Source organism: Eurypyga helias, unplaced genomic scaffold (assembly GCF_000690775.1).
Source record: "Eurypyga helias isolate BGI_N326 unplaced genomic scaffold, ASM69077v1 scaffold388, whole genome shotgun sequence".
Lineage (NCBI taxonomy): Eukaryota > Metazoa > Chordata > Aves > Eurypygiformes > Eurypygidae > Eurypyga > Eurypyga helias.
This window is the reverse complement of record NW_010267442.1, coordinates 86,878-100,738: the sequence shown is the minus strand read 5'-3', so window position 1 is coordinate 100,738 and position 13,861 is coordinate 86,878. Positions and strand designations below refer to the sequence as shown.

General features: G+C 40.0%; 1 protein-coding gene across 1 annotated transcript; it reads left to right on the top strand.

The window, feature by feature from the left end:
• The first annotated feature begins 218 nt into the window (after nt 1-218).
• Nucleotides 219-11,176, top strand: LOC104513911 (TBC1 domain family member 1-like). The gene is made up of 5 exons (XM_010157414.1): nt 219-457; nt 921-1,080; nt 5,305-5,474; nt 8,563-8,733; nt 10,811-11,176. Exons 1-5 carry the CDS (start codon nt 365-367, stop codon nt 11,009-11,011), a joined length of 795 nt encoding a protein of 264 aa, XP_010155716.1. The 5' UTR covers nt 219-364; the 3' UTR covers nt 11,012-11,176.
• The last annotated feature ends 2,685 nt before the right edge of the window (nt 11,177-13,861 follow it).

The following is a 13,861-nucleotide window of genomic DNA, read 5'->3' as shown; positions in this document are numbered from 1 at the left end:
GCTAGATCAGTGTTGCAACTACTGTAACAAAACTAATCAGAGAAGCCCTTATCTGTGGAGTATAACAGTCAATAATGCTGTATTATTAGCTTCCTGAAGGTTGACTCAATCTACCTTTCAGAAGAATCTACCTTTTGAAAGACTTCAATTTGATAGCATGGCAAGTATTTTTTTATTTTCGTTTAAGTTGCTAACTTCAGCTGTTTTCACAGGGCGCACGTTTCCAACACATCCGTACTTCTCAGCACAGCTGGGAGCTGGGCAGCTGTCACTCTACAATATTTTGAAGGCCTATTCCCTTCTGGACCAGGAAGTAGGATATTGCCAGGGCCTTAGTTTTGTAGCAGGAGTTTTACTACTTCATATGAGTGAAGAAGATGCTTTCAAAATGTTAAAGTTTCTCATGTTTGACATGGGCCTGAGAAAGCAATATCGTCCTGACATGACAATTTTGCAGGTATGATTTCAATTTTTCTAATAATAGGATGCTAATGTTAAATCATAATAATGCAATGTAGATAGCTTTGTCAAAATCTGGACTTGAACTTAAATTCAGTTCTCAAAAATGGGGAAGGATAATGTGGGAAAAGAATACATGATTTTAAGTGTTTTAGTTTAAAATAAGACAACTACCAGGGAAACTATGAAAACAGAATTCTTCATGTTTATGGTTATGTGTTGTACGAGGTTCAAATGAACCTGCAGATGAACCTGTCATAGGCTCACAGGTAACCCATCCTGGGTCTTTTAGGTGGCTTCTGAGTATTTCTTTTCTTCACACAATTCCATCCAAATATCAGTTGACAAATAATTTCACTGTTTCCAGCAAGATTGTGAAGAATGTACTTCACATTCTTAGAATGTTACTAGAAGTGTTAAAACATGTTTGTCTTTAGCCTCTTTATTCTTATTCCATGCAGATCCAGATGTATCAACTGTCTCGACTTCTTCATGACTACCATCGAGATCTCTATAACCACCTCGAGGAACATGAGATTGGCCCCAGCCTCTATGCTGCTCCCTGGTTTCTCACCATGTTTGCCTCCCAGTTTCCCCTTGGATTTGTAGCCAGGGTGTTTGGTAAGTCTTCATAAAAATTGTATCTGTTTTTCTTGAAGTCTTATATTTGGAATCCTGTTACTAGGAAGAGCATTATTATCCAACCTGTTTCAGACACCCAGGAGAAATATTTGACTTGAGCAGAACAACGGAGGTCATCTTATGGAGCATGTAGCAGTTGCAGTAAAAAGGCAAGAGAGAGGAGGAAAGCGTATGGCAGTCCAAACCTGTGCTGTCTTTTCATCCTCATTGTTACCTTTTCCCATGCTCTAACCACTTGTAGAGAGGACGTAAGATTTGATGCCGTGAAAGCATGGTGTTATGACAATGGCACTTCAACACTGACAGTTTCAAGCTGAGAAGAGATTTAATGAAGGCATCATCTGAGAAATAAATCCATTTACTCCGTTATTATTGTCTCCAGCAGTGTCAGTGGAAAATTATTTTGGGGGTTTCATTTTTAAAACACACACAGAGATGGCCCTTGCAATTTAACCATGAACCATGGATTTACTCTGCAGAAACACAGGGCTTTTACACTAGTGTTTCTTATTCTTACTATTTTAGCTTGACTTGATAATCTCACTTTCCGAAAATGTTTGGAGGCATATGGGGTTTAGGCTCTAAAGTCACTTCTGTTACCTATTTTTAGAATCTACAGAAGTGAAGTTCTCTTTATAATTAAATTCATATTAAGAATTTACCTTGATTCTATCTTACGGATGTATATTTCATAGATTAATTGGTATTTGAGAAGATGCTTTATTTCCTTTTCAGTTGTTTGTTTTTCAGTTTTATTATGTGGTACTGGATCTTCCATGATGAGCAGGGTAGATTGGAGCTTTTCCCTCAATCCCTCCCTTCTGATGAGAAGCTATTTTCATTTTCCTTAGTCAGTCTCACTTAAGAGATGTAATGAAGTAATTATTTATTAGGGTATTAGTATTGCTACATTCCTGATGTAAAAAATTAGTCTTGTCTAGTACAATAACATATGATGAGTATAGATTCCAAGAAGAGCCAACAAGAATCCAGTCCTGTTTCTGTTTAAGGACATGCCAAAAGCAGCGTTAGAAGGAATCACGGTGAGAAGAATGGTGTATAGCTAAGTAGAACTGCATGTCCTGTGATTAGCATCTTAACTCCAGGGAAAACAGCATTGTTACTTTTTTTTCTAGAACAGTTCAGAGTAGGCTGAGGTGCATCAACAAGTGCCTAGCTGACAGTAATAATCTGTAAGAGTGAAGTGCTGTATGTGGGTGTCATACTGAGTTCATCTTTCAATTATTCTTAATCATTCATAGGATTGTATCTGATAAGAGACTTTGAATTGGACAGTTGACTGCAGGGAGAGTGTAAAAGTGCCTTGTGTGCCCAGTATATTTGGATTTCTGCCTTAATACATAGATAAGTATTTTACCTGCCATTGGAGGATTGTAAGGCTTTCAAAGTTAAAGATTTCACATGAGAATAGAAGGCATAGATACATGATGTTCACAGAACTGGTTTTAGGTCAAGAACAGAAAAGTATGTGTGACTGAAACGTCACATATTAAAAATCCCTAATGTTTTTAGGGAGAAAGTCCAGCATGACCAACACTTGCAGTTTTTAATTTTCAAAGTATTTAGTAATTTCCTTAAAACAGTGTTTACTTGAACTGTGTAAGTCAAGAATGTTGGACATCTTTTTACATTAGAAGGTAAAATCTCACCTTCATCCATGCTAAAGACTCTGAAACACAACTGCAAACCTAAAAGAGGTGAGAGCTGTCACTTTGCTGGTGGCTGTCATTAGCAGCGTGGTGTGTTAGGATCACACCAGTTCTGACCTGTGTGTTCACACGTTTTTGTGGAACATACCTACATTTTCATTGCTCGCTCGTTAGAACCCTTGGGATGAGAGAATGTTGGCTTTTAATGTTGAAGGAACTCACCCCAGGGTTAGTAAGACTACGTTTGGGCTGCTGTTTTCTAACATGGTATCTCTGAACCCTTGATCCTTGAAGCCCCACGGCCGTTTAATATAATTGTTACAGACCGCTTCCTTTGGATTTCCACAGAGTGTGCTCTTGGCAACCGTCTCACAAGCAATATGTAAAAGAAGTGGGCTAGAAAGAGGTTAACCCAAAGACTGTTTTATGAGTCTGATAGCAAAACTCCTTTTTACATTTTAATTATCTCTCCAAATTTTCAACATGTCTCCTGAGCAGGATCTAATTGAGAATACAGTGTTAATAAAGATGTGTTCTTTAATACCTTTATTTATGTGTTAGTGGAGAAGACTGATAGAATAATGTTTATTTTGTTTCAAGATTGTAGATAAAACTTGTTTTTCTAAAAATCCTGTAGGCTGCCAGTCACACTGACATTAATTTGGGTAGCTTCGCTGTGCTGTCGTTGGCAGGCAGCCCACGTAACAGGAAGTGTGGGGAGTGGATAACAAACAGATCTTTGTTAAGTACTTGCTATTTTAAATGAGAGAGGGATTTCAGCCATATAGTACCAGCTCAGCTCATACAGACATCCATTAGTAACTTACAGGTCACCTTGAGTTAATCTACATGTCTTTATGGGGCAGGTGCTGAATCATAAATACGCATCTTTTTTTTTCAGCTCTGCTTTTTTCACTTTGTGTTTCCTAGCTGTTCTTCAGCATCCCCTGTCCTAATACAGAGCTTTCCCTATAAAGCGTTTTCCCACAGTTTTCAGTTTCAGTAGAGAATTGAAGCAGATGCCTGCTCTGTTACCGCTTTTCTGTCATTCCTGCCTTTGGAATTCACGTTCAATCAGAGTTGAAAAATTTTACACCACTTCTAGGACAAGCGGTGGCAAAGTGCAAGATTTATGGTTTGTTGTTACTTGTGCTTTTCTTTCTCAGAAGAGAGAAGTGAAATGAGTTATGGCTTCAACCTTACAGTCAGCAGAGCGCAAGGGGGAATTTCATTCTGATAGAAATTTGGAAAGAGGGGTTGCTTTTACTAAGAAAGGCAGTTAGCCAGTGTTTTCATATGTTCTTTACTACATCAGAGATACCTGTGGTTTTGCCAGTAGTTGGTTCCCTTACTGTGTGGTGGTTTTTCTCTCTTTATTATTCTTTTTTTTTTTTAATCTGTCATTAAGACATACTATTTACTTGGTATAATAATACTGCTTTGTAGGTGATTGTGACTTCACAGCTTCAAATACAAGGAAGGGAAAGACTAAGAAAGAAGCCCTTTAAAAACAAAAATGTATTTAGGAAATATGGAATAAACCCACAGGATCTTATCTTCCTTTTCCATCTTCACCAGTATTGTTTGTTAGACACTTTTGCCTCTAGTGAGTCTCTCAATACAACCAGGAGCAAATTCTGAGTTACAGTAGCTTGAAAGTCAAATTACTGTAGACAGATGGGTTTTTGAAGATGGGTTTCTTGTCTGATGCTCTTATTACAGTCTTTGATTTCTTTCCTCTGTAAAAGGCCTAGGCAATTTGTACAGGAAAAGAAAAGAAAGGAAGTTGTGTTGAAAGGTCGCTCTGTACTGTGGTTTCAGTGTGCCTGAATGCATGCCAGGTGCTGTCATTGCAGGGCCACTTGCAATATTAAGCTGTATTACTAAGATTTCAGGATACTTATTAATGTAGCTATTAGAATATTAACATAAGTGGTTGAGACACATACTAAAAATAAGCATGATACTTGAGGCTGCTGGGAAGTGGGCATTGAGCCTCGTGGTCAAAGTTGTGTTACTGAGATTTTGTAGCTTTCTCCACCACATGAGAAAAGAACAAAACTCAAAGAACAAATCTTTGACTCTGTCTTCAGGTATAGTTTTTGCCTATTGTATTGGGATTCTTAAATGGCATTGGGATTAGAATTCTATTCAAATTCATATTCCTATGAACATCTCAAAACAAAAAAGTCCACAAAACTATTATGTGCACACAAAAATGGCAACACTGCCAAACTTGACTACCTGGTTTATTGCGTACTTAGCTTGAATTTGAATTGGATTTTTTGGATGAGAACTCACCAGACAAATTAATAATAGATGGTTAGTTAAATGGGCTATTCACAGTAAGAATCTTGATCCTACAAAACTTCTAAAGCCATAGCTACAGTAACAAAAGTACCCATCTGACAGAGTGTATCTCACCTCCAGATTGCCCGTATTAGAAGTTGTTCTTCTTGGACATTTTACTGTCTTAATATTCTTGCCAAAAGATGTTCTTGCTTGATCAACTGTGTTTTCTTTGTTTTCACAGATATGCTCTTTCTTCAAGGATTGGAGGCTACCTTTAAGGTGGCTTTAAGCCTTTTGGGAAGCCACAAGCCCTTGATTCTACAGCATGAGAACCTGGAAACTATTGTTGATTTTATTAAAAGCACTCTTCCCAACTTGGGGTTGGTACAGATGGAAAAGACCATTAGTCAGGTATGAAATAATCTGAACATAGGAGCAGTGTGCAAAGAAATGCTCTTTCTGACAGGTTCTTGACAGAAAAACCACAACAGTGTATTGTGTCACTTTAAGCTGAGAATTCTGTTCTTGTAGTTCTGAAGATGTTGAAAACTTTTGGAAGCATATGACTTGTATGGTACCTTGTACAGTACCTCTGTATTCATACATCTACATGTTGGTTATGGTCACTTTGTGAAGCCTTTAATCAAAATGAGTTTACTTTTTTTTTAAAGTGTGCGTAATGGCCGTTATTGGCAGCAACACCATGGCCCATATGCAGTGCATTCCACAAAAAAGGCAGCAAGGTGAGCTAAAAGCCATCTTGAGTTTGTCTGTCTCCAAAGAATCTTGCTCTCCAGGGCTCATTTCAGACACACAGATTGACTTAAAGGCCCTCACCAATGTTGACCTTACTGACACTCGAAGCTGCCCTACACTGACTTTGTCCATACTGGCTAGTATGGTGCTGATTCAGTTTGTCACAACAGCACCCTTGTATTCCTTTCCGGGGCGCATGGGGCGCTGCAGTCTCTTGCAGTGGGCAGTGACTCCAGACAACAAATACTGGGAACCCTTTATACGCCTTTTTTCAATGGCAGACAAGGAAAATGATGCAATATTGCTTAGCTGCCAGAAGGCTCAAGACAGTAACCGTGGGATTTGAAAAAAAACACAAATTGTTGCAGTTAAGGCTTCCCTCTTCGGAAGCCCTGACTGTTCCACTTGACATCTAGTTTACAGGAGGCACACAGAGAATGGGTCTTAGCTTATTTTTCTGAAGGCCTTTTGTGGCACAAAACGTGGGGGGTGCACTGCACAGAATTGCAAATGCCTGCCACTCTCCCAGGGCTGAAGGAGACCTGCAAAGCCTGCGGCTTGATGAAGACAGCAGGCAACAGCACACGCGCTGCAGAATGCTTGTGAGGGGCTCCCTTCTGATCCCGGGCAGCAGAGCTTCCAGGGGACACACACTCATATTAGGATCAGGAAAATTGCTTCTAGTGCTTACTATCGAAGGAAGGAAGGGAGATGGAGAAAGCCTGTGTGAGGGAAGGAAAGCAAACGATTTCTAGGGGGCAAAGGGGATCGTATATCGTCTAGATAGGACAAGGGGTAACGGGCTTAGATTGAAAGTGAGGAGGTTTAGATTAGATATCAGGAAGAAGTTCTTCCCAGAGAGGGTGGTGAAGCACTGAAACAGGTTGCCCAGAGAAGCTGTGGATGCCCCATCCCTGGAAGTGTTCAAGGCCAGGCTGGATGAGGCTTTGAGCAACCTGGTTGAGTGGAAGGTGTCCCTGCCCATGGCAGGGGGTTGGAACTAGACGGTCTTTAAGGTCCCTGCCAACCCAAACCATTCTATGATCTGCCAGGCTGAAAGTCTGGAGTGCACAGCTCTGCAGAGACTTCGGTGCTTAGGCAACCTGCAGATGGGCTTGGAGCAGAAGGAGGGAGAGGTGCTCTGGTTAGGCAGCTCTGACTGCTCTATATTGGAAGTGGGCAGGTGAGTTGAAGGGACAGCAGTTCCCCTACTTTGATCAGAGCTGCCTTTGAAGACAGCAGCTGTTTGACCAGCCCTGCAGTCCGCACACCGCTCCAAGGCTAATCCCCATCCTCCTCATGCCTTCTGCAGTGTGGCCTTTGGTTTGCATGCCCTAACAGGCCTTCGGTTATCTAGTTTTCAAGTCAAGCTTTTGATTTGCCTCATGTTTCCCCCCCTTTCAGATTTGGTACTCTGAGTATGACAGCAGGGATTTCCCTCCCTTCTCAAGTGACAGAGGTCATGAGAGGAACTAACATTCTGCTCTGCTGAATGGCACCATTTGTTTTCTTGAAATTTCAACAGTGTGTGTTCTCCAGAGATGCTCAGATCTGCAGGAAATGGAAGTTCCAGATGTGTAGCCAAGCTCAAACTAAAATTGTGTTTCAGGCTTCTGTACTTAGATGTTTAGTACGTGTGTTTCTGCTGCTGTACAACTATTGCAGAGACTTTTATAGCATATGTAATAAGTGTCATAAACTTCTCATAAACTGGTGTTTTCTTTAACTATATCCAGTAGTTAAAACTTTGTAGACAAAGTAGATAAATATGAAATAATTCTTGTTATTTCAACAGGTATTTAAAGTAGCGTTTGATTTTTGACTCATTTCCAAAAGCAATAAAGTACACAAGGTTTAAAAATAAAGAATAACCCTTGAACTTCTATTCTTGGGCTGTTTTCCAGGTGCATTTTTAAATTTTAAATCAGCTTTGCTTTCTACTGTGTTCTGTGATTGGCACACTTGCCCTTTTACCACCTTCTTCACGGCTTTCAGAGGAAATAACTAGCTCAGGGACATTAGTGTCATATTTCCTGCATAATGGGAAGGTTTGCCAAAACCTAGACGGTGCAATAGCAGTTTTTTACTTGGGGTCTGTGCGCCTCAATTTCTTTATCTGCTTTTAAAACAAAAGGTTTTAGTATTCATGTATAAGACTGAGCACTCAGTGATTCATAGTTAACAACAGTAGAAATCTGCTTTGATGTTACATAATGTTTCCATTAAGGGTATTAGTGTAAGGGTAGATTATTTCATGTTCTTTCAGTCTCTAGGACTACTGTAGAACCCTAAATAAACCTGACAACGTTTACTGTTTTCCATTTAAATCTTTCATTACACGTAGCCTTACGCTTGTACCCGTGGCGTGTAGTATCACACCAAACCTTAGAAAAGTGACATCAAATTCCGAGTACATCTTGGAGGGTTTATGCCAAACTGAGAAGTCTAAAAAGAGGAATACCCTACAAAGACTGCATTTCTTGTAAACTTTAGTGTAAATGATTTTGCTGAAGTGAGGCAGCAAATCAGTAGCAAAGTTTTTATGTAGATCCAGTGCCAATATGTTGCAGTCTACTGCCTCTGTCTTGCCATTTCCAGAGTAGGAAATCTGAATGCCAAAAATTAAGTCCTTTTTTTGTATGCAGTGATTAGATATCCTAGTCTAGATCCATAGGTACTAAAGCATTGAATGAGCTATATTTTTGATCTGCACAGCACCTAATAATATTTCTATGTACAACAGGTGTTTGAAATGGATATTGCCAAGCAGTTGCAAGCTTATGAAGTTGAATACCATGTGCTTCAGGATGAGCTTATAGATTCATCTTTAAATGACAATCAGAGACTGGATAAATTAGAAAAGGCAAACAGTAGCTTGCGCAAACAAAACTTTGATCTCCTGGAGGAACTGCAGGTACAATTTATATTTCATATTTAACTAACGTTCTAATTTATCCACTATCCTACACGAAGGCCCACGGGAGATTGGCATTTGGTGAAGTGACTTTAAAGCGTAGCCACTTGCAATTTTATTTCCTTTAGCCTTTAAAGTTTAAATGCAAAAAAAATTTGAGAGGGGGTAGAGAGAGCATGTGTTTGCAATTAGTGAAAAGTTGATTCATCACACTATCACTTCTCATGTAATTAAAATCATAGCTGGAAAAGATGACTAAAAATACACCAAGTGCTTTCTCAACTTCAATTTTACATTTTCAGTCACTGCCTTATTACAGCAGCAATACTAGTGTATCATGAATGGGAAAGCCAATGCCAGTGTCACAATTTACAGGTATGGCAAACAGTGTCTATAGAGACATACTCTGTCTTACAAGATTTTTTAAAAATGTTGTCCAGATTGTTTAGATGATATGTGAAATAATAATTTCTGATAAATACGCTTGGTGCCTGTTCAGTCTGCAGCTTTTTCAGAGGCAGTACAACTGGTATCTGTAGGGGTTATCTTTGCTTAACTGTTCAAGAGATCAGCTTTCTGGCTGCTTTATAACATGACATTTGTTATAAAACTTTTGACCATGCTTTTAATTTGATGGAGAAAGGGAACTTCAGGAGTGGGAAGCAGACATTTCAAGCCTCTCGTATTTTGTTAAAGACACGGACTTTGTAAAATAATATGTGAGGAAAGAAGTTAAGGTTCCTCAGTCATTGGTTCTGTATCATGACTAGTCAGCTGTGAAGACTTAGCCTGCCACTCCTAACAGAAATTTGCTTAAGCTGTAAATTCTGGTCCTGTGAGATCTGAACCTGTTTCAGGTTCTAAGACAAGCCTTAGAAAAGTCAGAAGAAGAGATCTACTTCTCTGCAAGATACTTCCATAAAGCTTTGGGCATGTCAGCAAGGAAATTGTTGAATGGAGTATGGGGCAGAGGGATTTCTGGGATGAGATTCAAGATGTGATGTCCTATAGATACCTGCCTCAGGGGATCTTCCACCCCCTCCTGCCCCTGAAGACTGCAGCCCTTAGCAGTTTTTTACAAAACTCATCTCCAGTGCTGGCAAGTCAGCACCTAGCATCATAGCAGGGAACCCAACTGTCTGTAGTGTTGGAGCAATCCCGTTGCTTTGGAGGTGGACCTTAGTAGCCTTTGTTTCCTATGGTGAAAGGTGACCCATTGCTGATAGGAGGAAAATGCATCACCTGACAACGTGGGTCATGGTTTACGAATATTTTGCCCCCAAAGGCTGAACTTTTTAACCCACCATAACTACATGAAGGGCAGTGAGCTCATCAGAAAGGTAAATACTTCCCTGGAAGCCTAGCCCATCCAGTGCTCTTGTCTCTGAATGTTACCCAGTGCTGAAATTTCCAAACAGATCTCTGCTTCTGTCAAAGTACCTCAGCTGCAGATCTCACATGCTGAGTTTGAATAATGTAATACTTTGTTTTGCCATGGACTAGAATGTCCATATCTGCAGCCTTTAGGAGGAGAATTTTTGGAATTTTTCAAGGTATGTTTTCTATTTGCATACTGCACTAAATCTCCTTCCCCTTTCCCTCCAAATCTGGCATTTGGTGCACTCGGTGTCGAGATGAAATGACGAACCGCCTAACAGGCTGTCTTGTCTTTGCTTTGCAAAGTGTGTGGAATTCAGCAAATATGGCTGGCCAAAAAAGTCTCCCAACAGACCCATGCCGAGGCTTATCTTAACCTGAAGGTCTCTGGTATCTAATCTGCAGACTTAGTAACTTTCTGAGTTCGATACTTGGCATTATATTCTGAGTTTAACAGTGAAACGATCAAGTCTGGAGAGGGAGGGTTCTTCTTAGAGGCAACATTGTAGCTGCTGGCTAAAGTACACAGATTTAATAACATTCATACTTGCATTTTACCTTTCCAGTTTTTCATCATCTGGAAAGTATTTCATACTTATTACTATATCTCAAAAAATAGTTTAAAGTTGAGTTTAGTTATTAACTAATTCCCTTATTTTTTAAATTTCCTCCCCCTCTTCCTTTTCTCTTACTTTGAAAGGTGGCTAATGGAAAGATCCAAAACCTTGAAGCCACAGTAGAGCTTTTATTGACCAATGAAGGTAAATTGAAGCAGTCCATCCTCACCCTTGAGCAGGAGCGAGCAGCATTGCTGAAAGCAGTGGAAGAGATGCGGAAAAAGATCGGTGATACGGATGGGAAGCCTCTACTTACTAGACAAGAACACATGGATGCTGACTGACGTCCACAGTTGTAATGGAGTGGAGAAGCTGAGCAAGACACAAGGGAAAGAACTGGGTCCTTTTGTCATGTTCCATGAGGATGTGACACTGTCACCTTCATTGTACGTGTCTTACTGGGCAAGATCTGGGCATGGTGGCTTCCCGTATTAGAGAAGCTGGGTTCTCGGGGAGAAGACTCTTAGTATGTAGAAATACTATGAACAGTAAGAAGCAGGAGAAACTTAATCTTGTGTGCAGTCATACACAATACACTGTAAAGATGTCACGGATTCTTCCGTAAGTGCTTCTAAACCTAAGTGCTTTGTGTTCATCACCTGTTTTGTTTGTGCGTAAGTCACCACCATGTTAAGTAGCACGCCCTTTAGAAGGTCTTTCGAAGAAATACAGCAGTGTAAAACCTTGGAATGGATGACTGCATATACAGAGAGTTTTGTGATGGGACTCGAGGTGTTTTTGACAGTTTAATTCCCCATCAGCTTGAGTGGGTTCTCTTAATTATGTTGTTTACGCTTCAGAAAACTGTTTCCAGATGCTTGAGGGTGTCAATCTGTTGGACTCCAGAGAGGAGGATTATGCTTCATATGTAACTATGCATAATTGCGGGGTTGCCATCTGTTTTTGTAAGTACCTTGTTTTAATACATTTTTTGTTTAACAACCTTTAATTTAGTGGATTGTTAGTTGGCATTCTCTGATAAACATACTGTACATAGTAACTGCGTTATGCTTAACGAAACACACTGACGTTGGTTTGGTGAAGCCTGTGACTCTTGCAACATCATCCGAGGATTTATGTTCAGATTCATCTTATTTATTTCTGATCTGCTGTGACGTAAGACATGGTTTTGCTGGGAAACTAATGCCCACTGTCCTTTTTCCACCCCACCACCCCCCCCTTATTTGGTACTGTGTGCCCACCCATCCTCTGGGAACTGTTATTCTTTTAAGACTTTCTTTGAAGAAGGGAGGTATTTCAAGAGCGTGGTGTCGTGCCAGATATGCTTGAACTGTTTTAGAAAGGGCATGGAAGTTTGAATTAGGCCCCTGTGATTTTCACAGTGCATCTTTCGACTAAGATTGCACACGTTAAAGAAAAGAATCCAGAACCAACTGAAACATTCTCACTTTCCTTACACACCGAAAGTAGTTTTCAGCAGGCCAGTTAAAGCACCACTGCTACAAGTGCAATAATACCCATGGATATCCAGTTGTTCGGGTTTGCTTCGCAATTAGGAATAGTGCCATGGTTTTCTCCAGTCCCCAGTCACAGTGTTAATAGGCGTCAGTGTTCTGCTATGGTGGAGACTCCCCCAGGAGATGTGATTTTTATTTTATTTTTTTCTTAAATCGATGTTTTCATTTTTAAAATTTCAAAGCACACAGGTGTTTTCTCTGACTGGCAATGCAGAAAAGGTTTTGTTTTGCTTTTTCCTTTTCTCATGCACTTCCCCCAGACACGTTGTGATTGTAGTTTAATAGGAGAGCTGTAACACTCATGTACTGTGCAGAACAAATACCTCTATGCAGGTGAAAGAGAATTTATTCTTCAATTTCTAGAAGCTTTGTTTGACTCTGTTGTGTCTTAAATATGTCTGGTTCTTGCAGGTTCTGGTTCACTCTGTATTCACTTAGTATTGAAAATGCAGATAAATCAATTATTATTATTAATCCATTTACCTCTTAGGCTTGTTTTTTTAATTTGGAAATCCATATTGAAGCTCATGCTTCATGTTTAAAATCTTGTCATAATGGACGTTGTACTGTTAGAGCACCAGTAATGTTGGCATTTTTACAGCCCTAGTGCTATCATTCATACACTGACTTTTTAACAAAAGCAATAAAAATAATAATAATCTATGCCTACATCTATGTTTGTACTTTTTTTGACATTTAAAAACCAAAACATAGTTGGTGGGGTGGCAGTTCAAAACTGTGTCAGATGAGACTTTCCCTGACAGTACAGTACCATCTACAGTGGTGCTTAGTGAGAACTCGTAGTCCTCAGCCTCTCCGAAACATGCTGAGGATCCAGTTGTGATCTCGGGCCCTGCATCTGCCTATGTGGACTGAGGTGAGGTACGTTCCACGTGACCCCAGGGCTGCATTCCTCTTTGTGATGTTTTGCTTCTCTGCCAGTGCAAGCGGAGGCCTGCTTCGAGTCTAAAGCCTTGTGCTGAGAATGTGTGTAATTCCAGAAGTCAGTGCGCTTCGCTGAGAACTCGGGTCGCTGTTCTCAGGACACACAAATGTGGTAAAGAGGTAACAAGCAACTTTTTGCTTTTGTGACTTTATAGATGTAACTGTTGCATTGTACCCGAGTGTTGAATTTTCTGTGGGTACAAATGAATTTTCTATTTGTACATATGCAAATTAATGCAATGTTGTTAAATACGTAAGTGCCTGGCAAAGTGAGGGATTATGCCATCCACTTACTGGTCCAGGGTCTGAACATGAATGAAGTAGTTGATTTAATTCTTTTTGCTGCTTATGCTGGAGCAGGTAAATAGTATATTGCTTCTATATGTCTTTCCTCTTCCTGTGCTCATTTTTGTCACCGGGCCTCCCACGTTCAAGGGGATAAAGTGGAAGGGTGTGGAGGAAGAGGATACCACTTACCTAGTTCCAATCTTTGGAAAAGCTTGGGGCTTTTCCCTTTAGAAGTATGAGAGCTATAGAGCCCAGAGCTAGTCTCAAATACTTGCATCCTTCTCCCACTACACTGTCTATCTGAGCATTGTTAAGGATGTGTAAAATTAGGTTTCCTGTGGTCTGAGTACCATCAATTGTCATCATATCCTGTCTTCCATGTGAACAGTAATTTCTGATTCAGAGCTGAGTGTTCTAAAAAAA